This window comes from Lithobates pipiens, unplaced genomic scaffold (assembly GCF_037356315.1).
Source record: "Lithobates pipiens isolate NorthernLeopardFrog02 unplaced genomic scaffold, aLitPip1_a1.2 Scaffold_13, whole genome shotgun sequence".
Lineage (NCBI taxonomy): Eukaryota > Metazoa > Chordata > Amphibia > Anura > Ranidae > Lithobates > Lithobates pipiens.
In genome coordinates, this window is record NW_027507718.1 from 300,389,081 (window position 1) to 300,416,572 (window position 27,492).

General features: G+C 40.0%; 1 protein-coding gene across 1 annotated transcript in view; it reads right to left on the reverse strand.

Annotated features, from left to right (window-relative positions):
• Positions 1-266: 266 nt before the first annotated feature.
• Positions 267-27,492, reverse strand: part of TRPC3 (transient receptor potential cation channel subfamily C member 3) — a 280,070-nt gene continuing 252,844 nt past the window's right edge. The window contains exons 9-12 of the mRNA XM_077476842.1: positions 24,588-24,797; positions 17,069-17,152; positions 16,757-16,832; positions 267-13,037 (exon numbers count right to left, since the gene is read on the reverse strand). Of these exons, the coding sequence (XP_077332968.1) occupies positions 12,895-13,037; positions 16,757-16,832; positions 17,069-17,152; positions 24,588-24,797 (513 nt within the window). The 3' untranslated portion in view covers positions 267-12,894. The remainder of the gene's footprint in view (positions 13,038-16,756; positions 16,833-17,068; positions 17,153-24,587; positions 24,798-27,492) is intronic.

Below are 27,492 nucleotides of genomic sequence, written 5' to 3' on the forward strand. Positions count from 1 at the left end.
CACAATTGTTGGTGTCAGTGGGAGGAATAGTGCGCCATTGTTGGTGTCAGAGAGAGGAATAGTGCCCCAAGGACAAGATAAAGGCAACCAAAGGGTTGCAGTTTGGACATCATTCATCTAGACATTTCTTATTTGTACTGGAAACCTGGATGATACTGTGAGGTGCACTCAACTTACCTTCATTTTGAGAAAGGTTGCTTTGATAGATACCCATAGGCCCTTATATCTGCATTGGTAATTGTTATTCATAAACAAACAAAGACACATTTTTATTCTTAATATACAATTTGTTTTTTATTATTATTGCCATAACTATCTGTACATTATCGGTAAGTATAACATTATTTACACCATATCCACTCACTGGCCACTTGTGACGCCATAGGCGATTGCCCTTTTAATGTAAGACAAGATAACTGCATTTAATTCCTAATTGCCCTTCTGCTCTTAGCCAGCAAACACGGATACATCTGTTATATGCTGTACATATCTTTTTTGCTGCATTTAGTTTTTTATTAAAAGCGAAGCTGTATACAGTATAATGTAAGATAAATTATTAAATAGAAAGTTATTACTAAAATAATGAAGTCCAAAGTTGCTTTCTTTATCAAAGATTTATATTACAACATGCTTTGTTAAATAATTTCTAGTCTTGTTTCCTTGGTATACTGGGTGTTAAAGCAGTCTTTGTATAACTCATTTAATGCTAATAAATGCTGGCATTAAATCCTTTATTTTCAATGGCTTACACAATAGTACATATTCATTCTACATCATATATGAGCTAGTTTGAGTTCAGATAATATAGTAAGGAAGCAGACAATTACTCTACTTATCAGCTCTTCTTTCTGATAAGATTTGTATCTATATTCTGCAACCCATACAGCACACTTCTTTTCTTGGTTTATACACATATTCATTAGAAATGCTTATCTTGTTCAGTAAGGAGGATAAAAAAAAAAAAAGCACTGTGTGATTCAGTGCTGCAGAGGTCACATATTACTAATGAAGTCTTTGCAAATGTAATTCATAATAAATATGAGAAACAAGAATTACAAATGGTTATGCACATATTGACCACTAGACGGTAGTGTTGTAGCATTTTATAGTACCCTGGTCTATACAAGGTTGAGCATAATGTGTAATAATCTAGTACCGAAGATGAGTAAATAATCAAAATTCTGGTTCACCACTTATTTGCCCGATCTGCTCCCATGATCCAAGCCATGAAGTTCTAATCAGCGGATCCCCTGGTAAATCTAGTTTTAAAAATTTTCTTTCTCCTATATTTAGATATTCTTTTATTAAATATTGCATTTTAATTCCTTTCAGCGTAATACTTCTCCTGCAATACTGATTCCAACTTGTATGCCTTTAAGCCTTAAAAAAGAGTTTAAAATGATTTCAGGTATTTATTTATTTTTTGGTTTATTGCATAGTTACATTGGTCCAGCTTGGTTTTATATATATATGCCATACATGCAGGCCCGGACTGAACATAGGACACACCGGTCATTAGCCAGGCTTATCAAGAGCTGGCTGGGATATGTAGGGCCGGCCACGGGTAGATATGCCATCTGATTCTGGCCACATATGCTCAAGGTGGTGGTGGGAGGAGCAGAAAGAGTTTCTCCATTCCGCCGCCCACCAACCTAGGCTCCTGCTGAACTGAAAAGTCCCGGGTTTCACACAGTTGCCTTCCAACCAGGATGCCAGGAGAAGAGGAGGGACGGAGAGGCCAAGGCCTTGCGCACCATCCGCCAAACATTGATTAGGCCAACCCACATCTCGTGCTGCTTCATACTGTTTCCAGGACCATGAAAACTGAAGCTCTGACCTAAATTGGCCCCAATTTGTCACATTAAACTAACAAAGGTACGTAATCGAATCCACACATTCTGAAACCCCAAATCCCATTACCAATCACCCTCCCCGGTGCAAGTTGCACTGAAAGCTTCCACTTTAATGTAAAGAGAATCTATCACCTTTGCTGTGCTCCTCTGCCAGCTTCCTATAGAAATACCCTGTACTTCTGGATATGGAAGAGCAGGCAATTGTCTCTCTAATTTCAGGGTGCATTGCCTTGGCCTGAGCAACCAATCACCAAGTCTGATAAACTTTTAGCTTGGAAAAGGTAGATTGTTATTAATGGAGCTTACACAAGGATTAGACTCTGGTCTGCAATGGGAGATAGGGGAGCGGGGAGAATGTCCAGCGAAAGGGACATGTTACTTTCCCCCAAATGACAAATTATCATTAAATTGGTTGTAAACCCTTTTCAACCACTTTAAACTACAGGCAAGCCTATAATTAGGCTTACCTGTAGCTGCACTGGATATCTCCTAAACCTGCATGGTTAAAGAGATATCCCTGTATTTGCATGTGCCCACATCATGCGGCACATGCACACTTAAGCCAACTGAAGCAACAGCATGTACGTGCCGTTGCTTCAGTTGTACTGTGCCGTTCCCGGTGGCTCCAGCACATGCGTGGGAGTGGCGTCATCATGGCCCGGCCAATCACAGCACCGGAGCCGCGATACCCGGAAGTAACCTCTCGGGTAAGTAATTCATAATGAGCTAGTATGCTATGCAGGGTGTTTTTTTTTTTTTTTTTCAAGAGGGTTTACAACCACTTTAATCTCAAGTGTTGCAAATCTGTTTAAACAGTTTTTTCTATGTTTTATCAGTTTACATCAGTGGTGTGTCTGCCAACCCAGGGGCTGCGTCCAGCCCTCTAGTGCTAGATTGGAAGCCCCCGTTACCCCATATTTATGTGGCAGTAGCACTGAGGATTAAATCATAACTAGTGACAGTCTGTGTTGTACATTTGCCATGGCATAGCCAATGCCGCCTTTTTGGCTCACAGGCATCTAGTGCTGTTGATTATTATCCTCAGCTCTGCCCTTTTATATTTTTACTTTGTTAGTCTTATTGCACCTCAAAGGAAGGCACAAACCAGATGCAGATTATTCAATAATGCTAAAACAATAATATTTCATTACTAGGCAAATAACATTTTATGAGGACCTTTGCAAAATATCACTCAACCGAGGCCCTCAAGACATAGGTGGGTGTCCACAACCAAACTAGATAATAATACAAGTATATCTGAAAACTCTGGAATCTCAGTTTTCTACTATGGCTTTCTACTATATATAAAATCTTACGAGTCATCAGCAGAGTATGTTTATATAAAATACTTGCCCAGTCACTACACACTGATAAGCTTATTCTGTTAAGGATGCAAAGTTTTGTACCCAATCCAAAAGCGATTTGTAAGGCTCCATTCACAGAATTTCCAGTGCAACTTTGGAGCGTGAATTTGATGCCACTTCTTGTGCTACTTTGATCCAACTTTACACTCTCTGGACTAATGTCACATCAAAAGTCGCAACCAAAGTAGTGCAGGCACCTTTTTTAGATCCCTGCAATTTTAAGACGCACCAGTCTGAATGGGTTCCATTGCAAACAGTGTGCTGCAACTTGCCATGTTCAAAGTCACGACAAGTCGCACAAGTGTGAATTAGCCCTAATAGTGTATTTGTATTGTATTCTTGGTTCCCTGCTTTAGAGTCCCCTGATTTTGAACTCTGCCCATACTTTTGAGAAAGAAACTTTCACATTTTACTATCTATAAGTAAATATTTGCTCAACTCTGGGGCACGAAAATATTATCTAAATATAAGATTCTTACTGTATTCTTTCTTGAATCTTGGTATTTCTTCCATATCTATGCAGTAATGCAGTGTGAAACTTTCCGCCTGTGCAACGGCTTTCTGTATTAGAACCAGTCACTGTTGCCCTCTCTCCTTGTGCAGGGTGACCGGTCTTGTATCCGCCCATTCCTGCAGTTTTCTGCAAGCAGCCTGTAATGGGTGGAGCCTACAGGGCCCCTCCCACAGCTTTGCCTCTGTACAGGCTATGTGCAGCACAGTAATGATGCCACCAATACATTTACAAGGTAGTAACCAGTGGAGGCTGGTGGGTTCTTGTTTTGAGGGGGCAGCAAAAAACAACTCCACCCCCTGGCTGCATGGCATGGCCCTGGGCAGTCTAGCCCACACGTGAGGCGGGGCTGTGGTGTCTTCTCCTCTCCTGGAGTGCGGGCAGTGGCTGTGGCGGCTTCTGTGCCTGCTCCTCCATGTTCCTCCGCCATGTGTCTCCTCTTCCGCCAAAACGCTAAGCATCCAATAGGATCGCCTGACGCTTTGGCCAACCGGGAAACATGTCACACAGACCTGCCTCCTGATTGGCGGGAGGAACCTTTGTGTGATAGTAGCGAAAATTTATTCTATATGGTCACACAACTCAGTGGGCTCGGAGCACAGAGCATTGCACCCTTTTTTGAAGCCTATTAGGGCCTCTGCCTCTAATAAGATGCATCAAAGAAACACCCACCCTGCATTGGAATCCATGGTGCAGCACCACTGATATGTAGATCATGGGGCTGGACGCATGGATAGGGGAGGTAGCTCCCATGCGCTCTCTATGGATGGGCCTCCACTAGTAGTAACTAAGTTTGCAAAGGCATTTGGTGCACACAAAGTAGTTTTATATGATTTATATGATTTATATCCTTTGTCTCTATTGAGCAGTATATTTGAAGAGGTATTTAGGGCTGGAGTTCGGTTCTAACATTATAATCAAACATTTTCAATATGCCATTGTAACAAAGCAGCAAACCTATTGTGGGCACTTCCTTAGCATAAATGCACAGCAGCAACATATAGCTAGAAATACATTAAATTGCTGCCAACTGTAATTTACACAGTCTGCAACATAACTTACTAACTTTTTTTTTTTTTACCAAGTTCTATAAAGTAGAATTCTGTATTGTTTTCTAAGCTGTAATCAGGAACATTTTTGAAAAGCATCACAAGGACTAGTGTTGCAAAAACAAACTTATAAGAATGATTAATAAGGCAATTTTACTCAAGTAGAATATTGAGAGAGAATGGCGTTCTGTTTTTGAGCACAGTAGTGCCTTGCTGAGCGTTTGCTTATACCAGACAAATCTTCATTAGTGATTGTTTTTTAATAATAAGTGTCGCGCACGCACACACACTATTCAACCTGAAATCCAATTGCCATCAACCCCTCCACAACAGCTGAAGTTTAAATTCAGTCTGATAGTTGGAGTGCCTGAATTAGAGTTGGGCAAAACACAAGTGACACATATCTCCAGTCTGTCTTAACCACTGGACCTCCGGAAGATTTACACCCCTTCATGACCAGGCCACATTTTGCCCCACGGCACTGCGTTACTTTAACTGACAATTGTGTAGTCATGCAACGCTGTACCCAAATAAAATTTGTCAAATTTTTTCCCCACAAATAGAACTTTAATTTGGTGGTATTTGATTAAGTTTGATTACCACTGCGTTTTTATTTTTTGCGCTATAAACAACAATTTTTAAAAAAAAAACTAAATTTTTTTACATTCTGCTATAAAACATATCCAATAAAAAAAATAGAAACAAATCGAATTTCTTCATACGTCTAGACCAATATGTATTCTACTACATGTTTTTGGTAAAAAGCCCAATAAGCGTATATAGATTGATTAATGCAAACGTTCTAGCATCTCGAAACTATGGGAAATATACTGGAATTTTTATTTTTTATACTAGTAATGGTGGCGATCAGCAACTTATAGCGGGACTGCGATATTGCGGCAGAAGATCTGACACTAACTGACACTTTTGAGACTTTGAAGGAACCAGTGACACTAATACCACGATCGGTGCTAAAAATATGCACTGTCACTGTACTAATGACACTGGCTGGGAAGGGGTTAAACATACAGGGTATTCAAAGGGATAACTACGTGCCTAGCCTGTGTTTGTGTTTACTATGTGTGCTGCTTTTACTAGGGGAAGAGATGGATTTGAGTCCCTGTTTTGCAGGAACACAGCATCCATCCCTTCCCCCTGTCAGAGCGGAACTCTGTCTTGTTTACATAGGCGGAGCTCCATTCTGAGTCTCTGCCCAGCGATCGGCAGGTGGCGGCGGACATCGAGTGCCTGCCACCCACAGATCGGCTTCTGCTGTGAACATTCACAGCAGAAGCGACATGCCGGCAGTGCGCCTGCGTTCCCTGCAGGCGGAAGTGCGGAATCACGTATATATACATGATACGAAACACAGCTGCCGCCCTGTAGCAGTGAAACTGCTATAGTGCGGTCAGCAAGTGGCTCATTACAGGTGAACTTATAGTCACCAGCATATAGGGAAGGCATTTTGGCAGCTTCAAGGCTCAAACATTGTTGAATATGTTTCAGGAGGCAGAAATGAGGTAGGCAATGAGTAGTTTATGGTTAATTTACTAAAGTAAATATATATTGAGTAAATATTCACTGATCTTAGAAACTAAGGTGGAGCTGTGATCACGTTGACTGTCCGGCCACATGCACAGGAAATAAAAAGAAAAACACAATTGGATGATTGATATAAACACAGATTCATGTTATTTACTAAGATCATTGAACTTTTATTTTACAATTTGCTAAGTAAACAATGTCAACTTCCTTAAAGTGGAGTTCTACCCATTTAACAGCCAGCAGCTACAAAAAGTGTAGCTGCTGACCTTTAATAATCAAACACTCACCTGTCCCAGGGTCCAGCGATGCGGGCGAACAAAGCCCCGCTCCTCTTCGTGGCCCCAGCATTGTAACTGTGGGCACCTGGCTGTGGCTTCACGGCCGGGCACGCACGGCGCATGCATGCTGTAAATGACCAGGCAATCTTCTGGGACCTGTGACGTGTCCCAGAAGATTTCAGGGAGGGAGGGGGGAGAGGTGAACTTCCTTCTGGCGCTGCAGAGCCCCGGGATCAAGCGGGAGCTGGGTGCCTCTAAAAAGAGGGTATCTGCCCCCCACCCAAAAAAAAAGGACATGCCAAATGTGGCATGTCAGGGGGTCATCACTTAAAGCGGAAGCTCCATTTTTGGGTGGAACTCTGCTTTAACAAATAAAAAAAACTAGACTTCTGCTTCCACTTTAATCACTAACCACTTAATTTTAATTTTCCTTGTTGACTGGAGTGGATGCAGAGGTCTAGTTTTTTAAAACGTCCTTTTTATCACCATCCCTGAGCCTCGTCGTCTCCCATACTTTAAAATTATATACACATACATACCTTTCTTTCAATGCTGATGATGTAACTTATCCTTTCACTTCCTCCGGCAGAGGCTGGGTTAGGTACATACTGCTGCACTGAATGGTGCTTACATAATTACACGGGAATGCCTCTGAGTGTGAAACCACAAAATAAGCTCTGGTGCAACCTATTGCCTTCAAAAGTCACACAATTACAGAGGCCCTATGATCTTGCCCATTCGGGGCAATGTAATAGTGTCTATTTCAGGCCTACCTCACCAACCACATCTGTTGCAGCTGGCACCAAAATGTGTCACCTGGTCTTGGGACGGACAGGGAATGGTTATGTCATCTCTGCAGTCCTTTGATAGTGTTTAGGTGTAGTATGTCTTGGGTAAAGGTCACATGCTCCCTCATACCCAGAAGGACTGGATATTTTGCAGTGGAAGAAGAAGAAAGAGCAATGGTGGAGTATAAGTGGCCAGAGGATTAGCTTTACACAGACACCGTCTGTTTGACAAGAATTAGAAAGGTGACAGTGTCACTTTAAATGATGTCCACTTGTGTTAAAGTGTCACACAATCACTAAAGAAAAACGACAGTAAGGTTGTATGGAGGCTGTCATCCCTAAACTAACTGTCTCATTATACCAGTTCCCTGGCTGTCGTGATGATCCAGTAGCTTCAGTATTTTCAATGCAACTGTCTCAGAACAAGTCTTGGCTTCCATACTTTTTTCCTCTGCATGCATGCTCCAGAACAATGTCTCAAAGTATCAAAGCCAGAGAAAGCCATGCAGCAAGTTTTTTCAAAATGAAGTCCTCAACTGTCCACTCGGTATTTCTCTGAGTACATGTTTAGTACACTTAGCAATGAATTACAATAAAAATCATAAGAAAATACTATTTATGTAAAATGAGGTATACTTTTTTGTAAATTTATGCTGTGTATTTATAGTCATACAGCATCCCAAGCTTAGTAGGTAAACATTTTTTTACAAAATATGTGTGTTATAGCTGAACTATGATCTTTATTGCATACTTACATTGGTACCAGCGTGGACCAATGTAAGTTAGCATATTCCACTGGGAGCCTGGCAATCACTGTAAAGTTGGCCACTACCTTCTAGGACCTGTGCTGAGGGGCTTCTCTTCTGACTGGGAATCACTCGCTTGGCACTGCTGCCATTCACAGAATGTCTGTATTTTTTAGTATTAATAAAAAGTATCCTCTAATTGGACGAGGAGGAGAGAAGGGTTAGTGACATCACAAACTCCATCTGTAAGTATGCAGTAATGATCATAGCAGGAGTTCAGCTTTAAAGCAGTAATTAATAGATGTATACCTTGAAATGTTTTGAATTGGTGTTTATTTATGGACAATAAAGTTGCATGCTGTAAACCAGGCTTATGCAATAAGCGAACCTCCAGCTGTTGCAAAACTACAAGTCCCATCATGCCTCTGCCTTTGGGTGTCACGCTTGTGGCTGTCAGAGTCTTGCTATGCCTCATGGGAATTGTAGTTCTGCAACAGCTGGAGGTCCGCTAATTGCATATCCCTGCTGTAAACTAAACCTATGCACCAAACACATCCAATAGCAGCTAAGGTTATAAGTGCAATTACTGTACCACCTTAATTAACTACTTTAGAAAACTGTGTTTTAATTACCTTGTAAAAACGAATGAATACTTATTCATTTAATTTACAAGGCTATTGTGGAATTGTTTTAACCATCTTTATTCATGTCTGTATTTAAAGTGTTTCCAAGAAAAGAAAAGAAAAGTTAAATATTAAAGCTTGTCAGACCTTAGATGTGGTGGCTGCATTAATATTAAAGTGAAAACGCTCACTGTATTTGTGGAGGAGCAGCACTGTAAATCTAGACTGCTCTACCGATTTGGACTACAAACATTAAAAAGGAAAGTTTTTTCATTCTCATGTTCATTTCATGTACCATATCCCATACTGTAAACACAGAAAAACTCTTGGAAATACTGGCCAGACTATAGGGGGACTTTCAAAATGCATGCACTGTATAGTATATCGCTGATAAGATCAAAGAATTCACAAACACAAATGATCATATAAAATCTACGATACTTTATGTAAAATGCAACAAAATAAATTCATTTTTATCATCTTTTCTCTGTAACATCCATAGTCATCTGCATATCTGCATATCCACCCATATACTGTATTATTATCATTATGTATGTGTATATATAGATAGATAGATAGATAGATATAGATATCTATATCTATCTATTATCCATGATTTATTCCTTCAAACAGTAAGTTAATAATGATATCCACCACTAGATGTCACTAAGTATCCTATTTCAGGTGCTCAGGGTTAGCCACTTAGGTGTCCAAGGAGAGGAGATGTTCAAGGCCCACTTAAGGCTCATTCACACATGTGTTGATTATGAAGAATGAAGTAATGCTCATTATTGCATCAATAGCATTTATGACGTGTTTTTGAAGTGCTGAAAAAGCTTAATGAACGCCTAATAAATGCCCATGAAAGTGTTGTGTTTCTTAGAAGTGATGTAGAGGAAATGATCTACTTTGTGGTGTGGTTAGGCTGTGGTGTAATAGCAGACATTTTTATGGATTTTCTGCAAGATGGATTTGTATGCTTTGATCTCTTTGACACCTGGTTTGATCCATCTCAACTTTGCTGATACAAGAAAGTTGGCTACTGGCAATAATTCTCAATGCCTCTGCTCCTACCTGGCACTGGAATTATTGCTGGCTCACTTAATGCTTTAGCCTGCAGACAGAAGCAAATGGTGTTACCATATGGATGCTCTGTACAAACAGGAAGTGTCTGGAGTTGCTCTGTCCTAGTTCTCTATTACTTCCCAGTGCATTCTGGGATACAGGAACCTCCACTTAGTCTCCACAAGCACCCAACTAACACTTTATAGATGTTTTGCTAACACACAATAAATGCTCTAGGAGCAGTTATGATGCATCAACATTGAAATTAATGGATACAATTGTCAGCGCCTCATGAAAGCGGCATACTGCTTAATATTTAACACAACACAATGCTACCTCTCCTGTGTGTGCTGCGCTGTGTGGTGCCCATTGTAATATTCATGGCAGGGATTGAAGTATGGTTACGAGGCTTTAAAAATGCTGAATAAATGCCGCTTAAACACATGGGGGTTGATTTACTAAAACTGGAATGCGCAAAATCTGGTGCAGCTCTGATTAGAATCAATCAGCTTCCAGTTTTTTTTTGTCAATGCTTAATAGAACACATTGAAGTTAATGTGTTTAAATAGTTTTGCATGTATTCTTTCATTTCTGAGCATGCGTTGTTTTGAACAAAAACCGTACTAATTAAACGAAAATTGGACATTGAGTTCACGTACGACATAAAAATTATAGTCTGCACATCCAGCTTTTGTCGGATGCAAAAAACAGAATTGGCTGTCGAAAGCACCATACTAACAATCCGAAAATCAACAGATCGTTCATCGGATGAAATTGTACTTCCTATTTTCGTATTGTGTGTATGGGCCTCAAAGGGCTGATTGGTTTCTATGCACAGCTGCACCAGATTTTGCACTCCCAGGTTTTAGTAAATCAAACCCTATGGTATTGAAGCACATGAACAAGCCCTTAATGTCCACCAATTCCAAGACAACACTCAGTGGTTTATTTACTAAAATTGGAGAGTACAAAACTTGGTGCAGCTCTGAAAAAAAATCAATCAGCTTCCAGATTTTATTCCCCAAAGCTTAATTGAACAATATGAAGTTAGAAGCTGATTGGCTACCAAGCTATGCCAGATTTTGAACTCCCCAGTTTTAGTAAATCGCCCCACAATGCCTGTTAATAAAATGTATGGAATTCAAACTGGTCTGATTATCTCACTTTAGTGAGGGTGTGTCTGCCTCTCCATCCAGGGAGTAAACATCATTATTACCTTACTTTCATTTGTGTTTGTGAATTCTTTAATCCTATCAGAGATATACTGTGCATGCACTTTAAAAGGCCCCTTATGGACTAGGGCAGTATGTCCAAGAGTTTTTTTAATCTTAGACTACAAACAATCCATCTTCATGTAATAAGCGGTAAGGGGTGTTCTGTAGTTAACAGAAGATAACTAAGAAGGTTGGAAATATTGTTTCAGATATCAGTTCAGTGCACAGGAAGTTACAAGGACACTTTCAGTTGGGATCAACGGTTATGTTTCGATACTTGCAGAAAATGTACTTAGCTTGAAAGAAGAAAACAAATGCAGCTGACCTATCTTGTAACCTGCAATATATAAAATTTTTGTTCTTGAGTCCAGGTATACTTTAAAGGAGAAGTATAGCCAAAGCCTGTTTAGCTGTACTTCTGCCATGGACCAAAGGAGTGCAATTCATTTTGCTGGACATACACACCACTCAGCCTCTCAGTGAGCCACTGAGAGCCTGAGTCTGCTGCCCCCGCTCTCTCTACAGCCCAGCACTCCAGTGAGTGAAGGAGGGAGCGGAGTGGAGAGCGGTGACTGACAGTCTGCAGCTCTCTGCTCACGGAGCTCAGAAAACTGAGTGATCAGCGGTGTTCGATCGATTGGTTCTCAGTGTAGAGGCGCAGGGGGAAACCTAGATAAGTATGAATCAGGAAAAAATAAATCCTTTACTTCTCTTTTAAGCATTATTTTGAAGTAAATGTATTCAGTTTCAATAATCTCTCACACACTTGCCTACTTGGAAATCAAATGAAAACCAAAAGCCTCCAAGTACCCTATGAAAAGCTTCCTTTAATTAGACATACAAAAGTAGATTTCTGTTAGGAGTGTTCATGTAGTTGATGTTCATTATTTGCCCCCTTTGCAATGTCATAGATATTGTAGATGTAAACATATGATACAGTAACAGCATGCATTGAAAGATGGCGCATAAATCAATTGCTGCACACACTTGCTAACAGTCCTACAATGGAAAGGACTCTTAGTGCTCATGCACACGGACGTTTTAAAAAACTGGCTGCAAAGCTAGCTCCGATGCCTGGAAAAATTGTTGTTAAAAATGTGATTTTTACCGCGTTTTGCATTGGCGTTTTTGCGCGTTTTTTAGCGTTAGCGTTAAGTAGCTTTTTTTAAGAAACACATCTCTTGGCTATAGGACTCAGAAAACAAAGAAAATATGTTGCGCGTTTATGCGCGTTTTTGCGCGTTTTGCGCGTTTGTGCGCGTTTTCCCGCGATTCGCGTTTTTACAGCTCTAGCTCCACGCCACGGAACGCACTGGTCCTGGGTTTTTTTTACAGCTTAAAAACGCCTATGCCATTTGCAGCTCAAAAACGTCTAGGTGGGCATGAAGCCATAGACTAACATGGACAGCCGTTTTTAAGCTGCAAAAAAAGCTCAAAAAAGCGGCTGTAAAAACGTCCATGTGCATGAGGCCTTATCTGAAACTTAGTCCAAAAATGCTCATAGTTGGAAAAGACAGAGATTTTTTTTTGGGACATGACTTAATTTGTTTGTTTTTCCCTTAGGTATGATAACAAATAATATATACACTGATAAGTGATTCACATAATTAATGTAGTTATATGATTGAAATACTGGAAACCAGAATTACATTAATAAAACTCCATAATCTCTTAAAGCGTGGATAGAAATTGTCATAGCGTAGAACATTTGTTAAACCTAAATTTAAAATAATAAACATAGTTAAGGTATTATGTGCTATAAATCTACCAGACATATTTTTCTTCAAGTATCGGATGCATTTCGTTTTTTGTTTATTGCCATTGTACGTGCTTTTGATAAATCCCCTTGGTCGATTATTCACTCGCACCTTGACATACCATGATTTAGCTTTTCACTTAATTTATGAATCAAGGTCGACAACTCTTCAGTGGCTTGTGATTTGTCTTCGAGGAGTTCATACCGGAGGCTGGAAATATCTTGTTTTATTTCTTTTAATTCACCTGGAAAGAGAACACAGAAGTTGTTGGTGTTTAGATGAGATTTTGCTGAGAAGGACATTTTCGTCTACTGAGGAAGTTTTCCTTTTGTTTGCAAATTGCTTGCTTCTAACAGTATGGGATGTCAACACTTTGAAGACAGTCAGCTTATATAACCAAACCCTTTTATTGAATAGAACGATATGTTTTTGTTCATTTGCTCTTCGACTGGTATGAGGCAGGCAAAACCTAATAAAGAATTCCAGGAAGCAGTGTTTTTATATATATCGTTGTGCTCAATTGGTGGCCCCTTTGTACTTATTGTGTGGTCCTCATCCCTCAACACTCAAATATCAGTGTTTTCCATGCTTTGGTTTTTATTCAGCATGATTAGCATGTGACCTGGAATAGTTTGAGGAAAAAAACTCCAAGACTTCCTTTGGGATATGTGTGATATTTTAAATCGGGAAGCCCTGAGAATGCCTCTCTCGCTAATGACAAGTACCAGTACCAGGACTGCTGTACTTTACTGACCCTGCACTGTCAACACCAGGCCCCAGGCATGTGAAAGAAAAATATTAATTTTACTGGCTTTGGCTCATTCGATGGGTTACTTTTTTCACAGTTTGTATCTTTTTCTGTGCCACCCTCTTTCCTCTTTTTATATATTTTTCTTTTATAATGGTTCTTGTTGTGTAGAAAATCAAATGCGTGGAGGATACTTTTCAAGGGGATTTGTATGGTGCACAATGTAGAAGCATTGATTTGTAAAGTCTGGATTGGCGATGATCTCTTGCAGTCTCATTAACTGTCCCCATTCTCTGGCTGCCTCTTGCAGCAAGTCTCCCCAGCGCAATGTCAGAAGTCTCTAAAATTCTCTTGTAGCATTTCCTTAACCCCTTACCGACCAGCCCCGGTGTCCCTTTAACTAGTCTAGTATGCCTGGGTGTGGGACGTCTGGCTGATCATGTGAATGCTGTGATGGCTGGGCTGTTACGGTTGTAATATAATTGGGAGTCCAGTTCCTGATCATTACTAGAGATCAGGAGCTGTCTTTAGCAGCTTGGTTACTGTGCTGGGAGCTTGCAATGAGACCACTCTCACGCCCTTAAATGCATATGTGTTGCATTTAAGCATTAAAGTAATTGTAAAGGATTCTTTTTTTTAAACAACAAACATCTCTATACTTACCTGCTCTGTGCAATTGAATTGCACAAAGTGGCACAAACCTCCTCTCCTTGGGTTCCCCACCGGCGCTCCTGGCTCCTCCTCTCTGTTCAATGCCCCCACACGAAGCTGCTTCCCATAGGGGCACTGGTGTGTTCACTCCTGAGCCCCCCTGCTGCGTCCATTGACACAGACAGCAGGACCCAGCCTCGTCTCCAGATCCCTCGTCACTGGCTTTAATTGACAGCACTGGGAGCCAATGACTCCCAGCGCTCCAGCAAAGCCAGTGAGACACAGAAGTGAGGGGAGAGAAGAGCTGCAGAAGTGCACATGCTAATTCGAATGAGGGCTTAAGTATGTAAGGGGGTGAGGGGCCATAATCGATGCCTAAACATTTTTTACCTTAATGCAAGGAATACTTAAAGGTTAAAAATGTTTAGGCTTTAGAACCACTTTAAAGTTCAACCTCTATTAGTTGGAGGCAAGAGGTTAAACTGGCCATAAATGTATACATTGTTTTTAAGCCTGCTGGAAAAATTTTAACAAATTCCTCCATTCACGCTACAGCGCAGATAAATGAATCCCCCTGCCAGGCTATTGTATTTTGACAGGTGCTGCCACTTGACTGTGTCTGTATCTGATTGCATATAGTCACTGTTCGGCCAACAATTTTGGAACCTTTCTTCTTCAGTTTTTTTCATAGAATGTTAGACGTTAGGGGGCCCACATGGCCCCACATGAACTGCATTTTGTCCAGTTAATAGGAAACAACTGCTGCCGCTGTCAGACGGTAATAGCCCAGCAGAGGTGATTTATCCATCCACACTGTAGCGTGAATAAAGGAACTTGCATCAGTGTATGACAAGCTTAACATCTTAACGCCAGCACATCTTAACATCTTAGCACCTGCCCGCTCTTTAAGAGGTTTTTAATGACGGCAGATGGGGCGGGGTTTCTGATCATGTTACCGCCGTGATTTGCTGTCACAGTGGCCACATGATCGCAAAGCTCCCAATTGCAAGTACAAATGTAGAGCTTTCCGTTAGTAACGGGTACCTGTGCAAGGATTATGCAGGGCATAGCCTTGTTTACATTCTGGTACGCATAAATGTGGCCCACCAACCGAAAAGCTGCATATATGCGTACCGTCAACGTGAAGAGGTTAAGTCTCCTCTCCTCCAGAATCTCTAACTCTGTCCGGTAGTCTGCCCCCATCTTCAATCACTCCTGTAGCATGTATACATTCTCTGATCATCTCCTGTAGTGTGTCTGACAGTCTTCTGTCGCATTACATATTATTGAATATTATCTGTGTTTCTTTGATATCAAGCATATACCTGAGTCCCCCTATATCTTGTAAATCTACTACCACTAATCTAAACGCTGCCCTCAACAAATTCCCATTACTAATTGTGTGTGAATGAGGTCTTGGGGCTCATTCACATGGGTGCTGTACAGTGTAAATCAGTTTTTATTATGTGGCTAGAGCTGTGTACAGGCAGCCTATAGGGATACAGCAGCTATGCGAACACAGCTGCAGGTCCTAATTTGATAGGTGTACAGGTGTGGGTGGGTGACCCCCAAATGCTGACTGCCTGTGTTTGGGGCCGTACAAGGAGCTGCATGTAGGTTCTAGGTTCTATAGCAGGTCAGAGCCAACACACAGACGCATCTCAGATTACTACACTTTTTATGCCCACAGGTGCAATTCTAATTTAAAATATAACAAAATATATACCTAAGTAATAGAGGAGTACTGCACCCCTCTCTGCTGACCAACAGGTAAGCTCAGGAATACAGGTACCCAGGGGCTTGTTATAACTTCAAACTGAAGTGTCCCAATTGACAACTATAAGAGACTTTGCAATATTCACACTATGCCCACACAAATTGCATTTTTCTATTTTTGTAAATGCTAATTTTATATAGCATTTTTTCAAGCAGGTGCCATTAAATATGTGTTATATAGAGGTCTACGCTATAGGGCCATGTTTCATAGTGAATGTTTCTGTAGATTCTGTTGTTGCAACATCCTACATTGGAGAAAAGTCAGACCATTTTATTTTATATTGTAATTTATAGCTACATTTGGGGAAATATTATAAATAAGAATTAAATGCATCTCGACAAGAATCCTATTATTTCTTGATTTACAATCCATAAAATTGGATATACTGTTGCAAAACTAGATTTATGTGAATTGGCTAGTTGTGGGGGAAGATGAATAAATCTCTAAAATCAGTTTTGTTCAGGTCCCATGACTACATCCAGGTACACCGTAAAGAGCGGACAGAAATAAAGCTATATTTGCCCTAGCAATACCGTGAATGCTCAAGTAGGCTACATGCAGGACAATTGCAGGATCTAACAGGACAACAGGACATTCCTAAACTGACACCCAAAAGGACTATTAAAAAGGAAAACGCATTACAGTACATTTTTTAAGCAAACTTTAGTAATATAGCAGGGTAAAAGCTTGGAAATATATCACCATTGAATACAGGGGGGAAAAATTGACAATTGTACTTTAATAACACTGTTACATGTATACAATGTTACATTTTACTGAGCTTTACCTTCGTTTACTTCATCATTTTCTCTGTCCACCTGAGCTCTCAGCACATATCTTTTTATAAGTCTTTTCATTATTTGCTGTCAAAAAAAGTGACAAGAAGACACAAAGCATGAGTCCCTCTAGTGCTGTTGTCAGCATTGTAAGAATAGGTAGGGGCTTATTGATCTCAATACAGGTGAACATATAAACCATGTCAAATAAACCACTGTTTTAATCTCATACAAAGATAGAGATCACAGTAATACGTCACAAATCACAATTAACAAACGTTTTCACACTGACAGCTTTATTAAAACAATTAGGATTGACTCACTTGATAGCGTGTTGGCTGATGTAGAATACTATTGAAGCTGCGAGACTCAAATACTTTGGTGCTAGACTGGGAGAACAGATTGAGCTGTAAGGCAAGATGAATGATTTTAAGCAGAATACTAAACACATGTGAAAATACAGTAGACTATCCAGTGGCTGTGCTGAATCATTCAGATTATTGTTTCTTTTAAGCATATTTGTATTTATCCTATATACTAAGAAAAGGAAATCAACAAAGAAATAAACTTCATTACAGGTATACCCCACTTTTAAGTACACAATGGGGTTTATTTACTAAAGCTGGAAAGTGCAAAATCAGACTCACTTCAGCATAGAAACCAATGAGCTTCTAACCCCAGCTTGTTCAATTAAAGTGGAAGTAAACACTTCTATCGTTTTCAGTCAAGGAAGCTGCCATCTTGGCCTCTAATAATTCTTCAACTGCCATAATGCTGCACATGTGATCAGTTTGACACCAGCCATTGGATGGTTTGAAAGTTTGGTTGAGAGCACAACCAATGTGAATGTTAGCATTTCCGGCATGCCAGAAATGTAAGTGTTTTTTTTAAACTGGGTTTACTCCTGCTTTAAGCTTTGGTAATATAACCTGGAAGCTCATTGGTTTATATACAGAAGTGAGCCTGATTTTGCACTTTCCAGCTTTAGTAAATAAACCCCATTGTGTACTTAAAAGTGGGGTATGCCTGTACTCATAGACAACAAGGGTAAAATATACTGCCAATAACAAGAGAAAGATATACATTTTGTGTAATAAAGAGATTCAGTACTACTATGTGTTGATTGTCCTTCTCTGGTATCGGTAATGTCTGCCCAATCTGTCCAATTTTCCTTAAACAATCTATATATGGATAAGTTATCCCCATAGCCAATACGATTTACATTTATATATTGTAACAGGAGAAAAATATGTTATATCACAAAGAAGTAAAAACATCCATCAAAAGGGCTATCTATTCTGCCGAGAGAAATATTCTAGTTCGGTCATCGCAAAGGGTAAAGTAAAATGTACAAATGATAATATTTTATAAATAGGGCTGAATAGTCTCTTATGATCAATTTTTCAAAATGTACGCAAACAAATTACAACTAAATAAAGGGGTAAATATAAATCTTTAATCTGTAAGCCTGCACGTTTATGATAATTGAAAGCTGAATTCCAGCTGAAAATAAGATAAAATAAGATAAAAAGAAAAGATACAGTTAATTAAAATTAATTAAAAATTACAATTACACAACTTGCTGAATTATTCAGCTAAATGCCTTCAGACTGTTGGCCAGTTTCATTCAACCTACTTCATCTGAACCCAGGTCCCCACCCTGTGATTGGACAATAAAGGAGAAGCAGGACAGTGATGAGGTCATCTCTCTGTCACTCTGCTTTCTCTTCCTTTCAGCGTGTTATTTTTTGCCATCCCATGAACTGACTGGCTCCTTGTGCTACTTCTTCCTCTTACATTCCAGCCCTTCTGTACAGGGACTGCAACAGCCTAATACCAGGTCAAATCCAGGTACTTACACTGCTTGAATTTAAAAATTACATTTGCCACTGTATTAATGATTACAGAGCTGCATTCATTTGTGTCTTATATATTTATCCAGACTGACTTTTCAGATTCTTTTATAATACCAGTTATAGCAGTTTTTTCTTTTTTTGGGAAAAAACATGATATCTTTTGATTTTGAGTCCTGCACCATCAAAACTTGAAAACACTTGATATGTTACACAGCTATTTTTAGTTTGCCAACTAAAACCATTAAAAGAAAAAGGGCATTTCCAAAAATAATTGTCTCAAAGTAAACCTGTGCTTTGTCCATGCAGGATAAGGCAACAGGTTATTTTAATGCCTGACTCACAAGCTGCACATACTTGCGGCCATCCCCATCCTGCTTGGAAGGCCTCACAAGTGCCAAGTTGTGACTTGGAGCTTAACCACTTGACCACTGGGCACTTAAACACCCTTAATAACCAGACCAATTTTCAGCTTTTGGTGCTCTCACATTTTGAATGACAATTACTCAGTCATGCAACACTGGACCTATATGAAATTTTTGTCCTTTTTTTCACACAAATAGAGCTTTCTTTTGGTGGTATTTAATCACCTCTCAGTTTTTTATTTTTTGTGCTATAAAAGAAAAAAGACCGAAAATTCTGTGAAAAAATGAATTTTCTTTGTTTCTGTTATAAAATTTAGCAGATTAGTAATTTTTTCTTCATAAATTTTGGCCAAAATTTATACTACTACATATCTTTGGTAAAAATAAGTACAAATTGGTGGATATTATTTGGTCTTTGTGAAAGTTATAGAGTCCACAAGCTATGGTGCCAATATCTGAAAATTGATCACACCTGAAGTACTGATGGCCTATTTCAATTTTTGAGACCCTAACATGCCAGAAAAGTACAAATACCCCCCAAATGACCCCTTTTTGGAAAGAAGACATTCCAGTGTATTTAGTAAGAGGCATGATGAGTTTTTTGAAGTTGTCATTTTTTCCCACAATTCTTTGCAAAATCAAGATTTTTTTCCTTTTTTTTTCCACAAAATTGTCATATTATCAGGTTATTTCTCACACACAGCATGTACATACCACAAATTACACCCCAAAACACATTCTGCTATTACTCCCGAGTACGGCGATACCACATGTGTGAGACTTTTACACAGCGTGGCCACATACAGAGGCCCAAAATGCAGAGAGCGCCATCAGGCGTTCTGGAGCACCCAGGACAATTCTGACATTTCTCTCCTACATGTAAAAATCATCATTTATTTGCTAGAAAATTACATAGAACCCCAAAACATTATATATATATATATATATATATATATATATATATATATATATATTTTAGCAAAGACCCTGGAGAATACAATGGTGGTCCTTGCAAATTTTTATCTCACACGGTATTTGCGCAGCAATTTTTCGAACGCTTTTTTTGGGGGAAAAAACTGTTTTGTGCTTAAAAAAAACAAAACAGTAAAGTTAGCCCAATTTTTGCATAAAGTGAAAGATGAAGTTACGCTGAGTAAATAGATATCGAACATGTCACTCTTCAAAATTGCACATGCCCGTGGAATGGCGCCAAACGTCGCTACTTAAAAATCCCCATAGGCGCTGCTTTAAATTTTTTTTACTGGTTACATGTTTTGAGTTACAGAGGAGGTCTAGGGCTAGAATTATTGCTCTCGCTCTATCGTTCACGGCGATACCTCACATGTGTGGTTTGAACAACGTTTTCATATGTGGGCGGGGCTTACGTATGCGTTCGCTTCTCCATGCGAGCACATGGGGACAGGGGCGCTTTAAATTTTTTTTTTTTTTATTGTTCATTTTACTTTATTTATTTTAGTTTGACATTTTTTTCCCCAAAAATAAATTTTTGATCACTTTTATTACTATTACAAGGAATGTAAACATCCCTTGTAATAGGAATATGGGATGACAGGTCCTCTTTACAGTGAAATCTGGGGGTCAATATGACCCCACATCTCACCTCTAGGCTGGGAAGCCTGAAATAAAAAAAAAAGATTCTGGCTTTGATCGTATTGGCGAGTTGGTAGAAGCAAGTCTATGGCTGGGTATTACAGGGTATCACCGAGTATGGCTGGGTATTGCAGGGTATCTCCAAGTATGGCTGGGTATGGCAATTTATGGCAGGGTATTGCAGAGTATTGGCGGGGTATTGGCAGGTATTGGCGGGGTATTGGGGGGTATTGCAGAGTATTGGCAGGTATTGCAGAGTATTGGTGGGTATTGCAGAGTATTGGGGGGTATTGCAGAGTATTGGGGGGTATTGCGGGGTATTGGCGGGTATTGGGGGGTATTGCAGAGTATTGGGGGGTACTGCAGAGTAAGGGCAGGGTACTGCAGAGTAATGGCAGGGTACTGCAGAGTAATGGCAGGGTATTGCAGAGTAATGGGGGGTACTGCAGAGTAATGGCAGGGTACTGCAGAGTATTGCAGGATATTGCAGAGTATTGGCAGGGAATTGAGGGGTTAAATTCAGTGAGCAGCGATGTGGGCACTGCAGATGCAGCCCACAGCACTGCTAACACCGATCTCTTTCCCCTCCGCTGTACCGATCGGTACAGAGAGGGGGAGGGAGGAACCGGCGTCATAACATGACGCCGGTTTGTTTACAAGTGATCACTCCGTCATTTGACGGAGCGATCACGTAGTAAACGGGCGCGACGAGCGGCTGTTTACCGTGATCCGTGATGCGGATGATCTCGTGTGCGCGCCCCAGGGGGCGTGCGAGAGCAGAATTCTGGGAGGCCGTTAATAAACAACCGCCCTGAAGCCGTTAATCGGCAATGGGCGGTTGTTAAGTGGTTAAACAGGGCTGAGGACTCTCTTCTTACCCTGGAATAAAGTGGAGCAAGTTATCTGCTCCCCTATACCCACAAGTACTGGGTACGGGGAAGCATTTTTTAATAATTTTAGGTTTCTCACTCCCATCATGGAACTGCGGCAGGAAAGTATCTTCAACAAAGTTACTGGTAATAGTAACTACAAATTTTTGTAGGGTGAGGAAAAGTTGAAATCCTCTGTCAAGTATGACACCTTCCACCACTCGGGGCTTAGTGGCAGAGATGTGACTAAGCTTTGTGGGAGGGGAAAAATACATCAGAGGAGGACAGTCTATGAGTGAGACTATTGTGTTCACTAAATCCATGTCCAACTTTCAATAAAGCTTTTTAAAGATGACGTCAGAGCTTCACCGTCTATTCTTGTGCAAGCATGTAAAAGTTTATAACAATTCAACTCTATTGAAAACATATAAAAAATATAATATCCTGTTCTCCTGACACAGGTAACAGCTCAGATCTCATTTTGTTAACCTCAGCCTGAGATAGCAGAGAGATGTTCAATGGTTAAGAGGATCTTAAAGAGGAAGTAAACCCTGATGGGATTTACTTCCTCTTTTGCTCGCTGCTGCAACCTGCAAATGAAAAGCATAGTGGGCTAGTATGCATGGCATACTAGCCCATCATGTGCCACTTACCTGAAAAAGAATCCAGCTATGTCCCATGTGTGGGCAGCGTCCATCTTCTGGCCCTCTTCCTTCCGGACTGCAGACTCTGGCTCTATCATTTGCCGGAGCTGTGTGACGTCACGTCCGCGCATGCGCATGGGGGCCGCGACTAAGTTAGTTTAGTTTCTTCCCCGCGCATGCTCCATAGGAATTTTCGGCAGACTACAAGGGAAATATCTCCTTAACGGCGCACATTTAGGAGATATTTCCACTACCTGTAGGTAAACCTTATTAAGGACCTTAAGTCTAAAAAGTGGGTTTACAACCAATTTAAGAGCATTTAAAATGAGTAACAGCTTATCAGTGTATACTCAGCAAAGCAGTGAAAAAGTAAAAAAGTACAGTAACCCAAAACTGTTGTTTACTTCAATATTTGTATATTTCTTTTACTGGCCACTTGCTTGCTTATATTATATATATTTTCACTGTGGACATGCTGAAATTACATTTGGAATATATATATATATATATATATATATATATATATATATATATATATATATTTTTTTTTTTTTTTTTTTCCCCTCACTGTGGGCTTGCTGAAATTAAGAATTTTTGATATTTTAATGTTTACTTCAGTTTTTTTTATATTAACTGTGCACTTGCTTGACAACAAGTATTTAATTTATATATTTTTGCACCATTTATATAATTTGTTTGGGAATTCAAGTTGCTCCAACATTCACTTGCGAATTTCCCATGGCAATTATATATATTTTTTCACCTGAGTGAGTGATATATCACATAGCGCTGCATTTGTTTATATTTAATATAGTACAATGTCCACTGAGAGGTATCTTTTAGCATAAGCACTAGGTAAAAATCCCTGCGTAAGAAGCTGTAAAGGGGCAGTCTTTAGTGCTAACTCTTTACTGACTAGAATTGGGGCCCAGTTGTACCGTTGGTGCACATGAGTACAATCCCAGTTACACCTGCAGGCAGAAAAAAAGCTACTAGGTGGCTGTATGGTCAGTTCCTAAAGGGCTCAGTCTTTTTTATTAGAATTAGATAGTAAATCCCCACAGCAGAAGCTCACCTGTCCTAGTGATATTGCAGCTCAACACCCAGTCACACACAGTGATTAGTCCACCCTCTGCTCTGCACCCAGGTGAATCTGTCTGTTGGCACCCCTGATCTCAAGATTCCAGATTCATCTCAGGTTGCTAATATGCAGCAGAGGTGGTGCACACTGGATGTTGATGTGCACTCTCTGGGCTTCCTCATGGCAGGAGAACACCTTCTCCTGTACAGCTTGTGAACATACAGCTTTTTCTGCTCCTCCTGACAATCTCCCCTCTAGGGAATGTAGTTCAAAAGCTCTTTATTACACAGTAGAGTCTCTCCTCAGGACTACAGTTCCCACAGTGCATCGCTGCCTGACTCAGTCTATTGAACTCTTCCTGTCCAATCGCTCCCTACTTTTTCTGAAATAGCTGTTAACTGGTTCAGCACCACAGGGCAACAGCTATAGAGAGCAGCTGCAGCCAGTGTTTCTTTCAAACTTCATTCTTAGCCATGCACCTGATCGACATTTGTATCTTGTACTTATGGGAAGGCTGTATAGGTCAGGGGCTAGGTTTGCAAGATATAATGGACAAGCAGGTGATATTTATATATCTTGTTATTATTTTATAGTACAAGACTATAACAATAAGTTTAGTTTGGAGACTATGTTAATAAAATTTAAATTTACACCGGCTATAGCCACAAAGATCCATGGGCTTGCTACTGCACTGAAAGGTTGCCTGTGGATGAATTTCACTGAATCCTTCCGTATCTGGAAACCCATTGACAGACCTAGTACAGAGCATTCTGCTTGCCAGGACCTGTGACCTGCACAATGACCTTCTTCGTCACTAGGTGTAACTTACATTTCTAGCAGAAGACAGAGTGCTTAGGGGTATCAACTTCACTTTTAACTTAAAACTCAAGGCAAGCAGTTGAAATACACAGAAACTGTTCTACAAGCCCACATTTTTTTAATTATGCTTAGACAGCCTTGTGATCCATCAGGCAAGCCTTTCGGTCTCCATTGCAGCTGGAGTACAGCCATTTAAAAACATACCCCTAGGTGGATGGTAACTGGACAATGAAGCAACAGCATTTTTATGTGTCCTGCAGCAGATTCAGACTAGTCCCTAGTGCTAGTCTCCATCTCCCAGACTAACTGTTGCCATTTAGTGAGATACAGGAATTTATGCCAAACTAGTATTACATTGACTATTGCCTGTTGAGCCCACATTCATGTAATCTTTTTGGGGAGTATATTTTTACGCCACAAAAGTGCTTTAAGTGCAGTCTTTAGGTCTGCCTAGAGTTATATATTTAAATGCTGGACTAACATCACATTAGCTAAATAAAAGATGCCATATTCCATTAGTGTCCCAACCCATTAAATCATATTTATACCAAATATGTATTTGACATTACAACAGTGTTTAAAAAATTGGTAAACCTTTACCCTGGATTTGGAGTCACCCATCCCTATTTCAATGTCTTTCTGTAGTTTTTTTGTCCTGCACTTGCAAAAATTGATGGTCCTTAAGATTAGGTACACAAAGGACTTTGGACTTGGCACAACGCTGAATGGGGGCGGAAGGGTCTTCCCATCATCAAAATAAGACAACCATAATTTTGATCGAGCAAATTTCCATTCCACATCACTATCATCCTGGACATAGAAGAAAGAGAAACAAAACATATTGTACACATTGGCTTCATAGGCATATAACATTCTAAAGTCTTTTAACATTTAAATACTTTTCATTTTCATCATTTAGGACCTGTCTAATTCAAGGAATTCCTTGGATCTGTATTATAGGTTTATTGTTTTAATTGTTTTATTGTATTTCTTATTGTTTTAATTATGTTAGGTTGGATAATACTGGCATGCAGCAGTTTTAGTACAATGCAAAAAAAGATTTGTAAAAGTGATCCACAAAAAATGTTTTTTTGGTGGATTGGACCTGATACAATAGGAAGGTTACAATGTAGGAGTGGTGTTGCCTGACACTCCATCTGCATCTTTAGTGAAGTTTCTTTCTATTATTTGCAGTGCAAAGCCTTTCTCTCAGTTCATTCTTTAGCTGATAAATGCATATGGTGTTTGTGACTGATGAGTTGCAGCAAAGCAGGCAGAAATGTCTTCAGTGATCCATGATGGAAGCTAGAGCATGGCTGAGGTGATGTAAATACTGTTTTCCTTTTGCGAGCTTCTAATACAAGATTTACAGTACAGAGGACTAGGCATAAATCTTCCCAGAGGAAATCACCTTTTTTTTTTTTCATTTTACTGCAGTCATTGAAATGCGATAAAATTTATAGCCTTAACCAGTTATGTCATCTAATCTATGTCTGCAAGGCTGATGGGTTAGAGGACCCAACTTAGTAAAAGAGCCTTCAAATATAAATGAGACAAGCCTTTAGAGCAAATCCTGAACTGAATGGGTATTATTTGATGAGGACTTAACATTTTATTATTTATAAAATATTGATCACACTCAAGAACTCATCAAGTCACATTCCCCTGACAGCTGCTTTCGCACCCAGGGAAATACTATTACTAGTATAGGTTGTGGGGAATTGTGAAGTTCTTTTTTTGGTGTTCATTATTCATATATAAATTTACTAGCTGTACCTTGCATAAGTGGTACAATTTGTCAGGTATTACATGATTGTTTTATATTCATTTCAGAAAAACGTTAAGGGCCTTTACTATATTTTCCAGCTTTTTATCTTAAAGTGGATGTAAACCCGAATTTTTTTTTATGTCATAATGTAGAGTATATGATTACCTATCATTTGAGCCCAGTCTTGCCACAAAGAGTTAATGCAGCTCTGAGCAATCCTCTTTTATTGTTCAGTGAGATAAATCTTGACAAACAAATCTTAAAAACTTTGTCAAATCCTCCCCCTTGCTGTGAGGGACAGGTGATTTACATATCTCGTGCACTAGCCTAAGAGACATGCATTATTTTTTAATTCCCTCCCAGTCCTTTCTTCGGCTGCTCTGCCAGAATTGGCTGTTCCACACCTCAGCATGATTTGGCATGCTGAAGTCATGTGGGGACTTTTCTGGGTTTTGACTGGATGTTAGTGATCATGGCAGAAGTTCAGTGTAAGAAATACACAGGAGAAAATGCATGTTGATAAGGGGAGTGTAGAGGTGGGCGGGGAGTCTACTGACATCACAACTCCACCCACTGAGCCCTGGAAAACAGACCCATCCACAAAATCTGCAATTTTTCGGGTCTCATAGCAGACAGAGGGGAGAAATTTGACAGATAAGTATACTGTACATGCAGGAAGTATGTATATGCTTCTAGATAACCAATATTGCAGTAGTTTAGAAATTATGAGAGTGGGTTTACATCCAATTTAAGCACATGTGACTCATGTTATCTTCATCTGTAAGTGGTCACAGAAAAAAACCAAAGATCATGATAACAGATGTCACTTCAGGAAGAATTCCGTCTTAAAAATTCCCTGTTAACAGTAGCAAAGTGAAGTGATAGCAGTGACACACAGGGTCCAAGTGAGTCCAGTAGGTCTTCATTAGCATCAGCAGATGTCATAAAAAAGTAAACAATGCATGTAAGTAAGGTGCAGGGTGGTGCAGCTGCAATAATTCACACAGTCACATGCAATGGAATATGTGTATAGAAATAGCACAGCAACAGTAAAAACAAACCCAGAGGGAAAGCTGCCCAACCAGGTGCACTCACGGTTTCCAGTAATGTGAAGGGAGCAGGTATCAGCTAGATTGACATCATCTGTAAAGAGTGTGGCCTGGCTGTCTAGTGCCCAAGTGGGAAGATGTTCAAAGAGTTGCAACCCTACACTTTCCCTCCTTGTCAGGGACCTTTCCCTTACTGCTAGTACTGTCCCTAACAGGTAGGGTACCTGTTCCTATGCTACCAAATCACAAAATGTGCAGCAAACCTGGAAGCCAGGGCCTTAAATAGGCTCTGTCTGACCATGATGGCTGCTAGAGTCACATGGGTGGCAGCATCCAATAGGATAGCTTCCCCAGTGACCCAAAAAACAATAGAGGAACCTTGTTCCTCTTGTCTCCCTCTGCATAACCAGTGCCGCTGTTGAAGAGCATCACCTAAAGTGCCAAAAGTAGACTGCACCTGGCTTCATGCATTTCAGGGACTCAGCGGTCCCCTTTCATCAAGGCTTAAAGTGTTACTAAACCCATAACAGTAGAATCAGTCTATATATGCAGTACACACTGTAGAACCTAATGGGTTAATCTTCTGTATTGTGTAAAAAGGCTGTTTGATTGTGTCTCCTATGATCTTCATCTTCTTCCAGTGTCTCCAACTCATCTCCGAATATTATAAATAGAAGGCGTCAGGCAG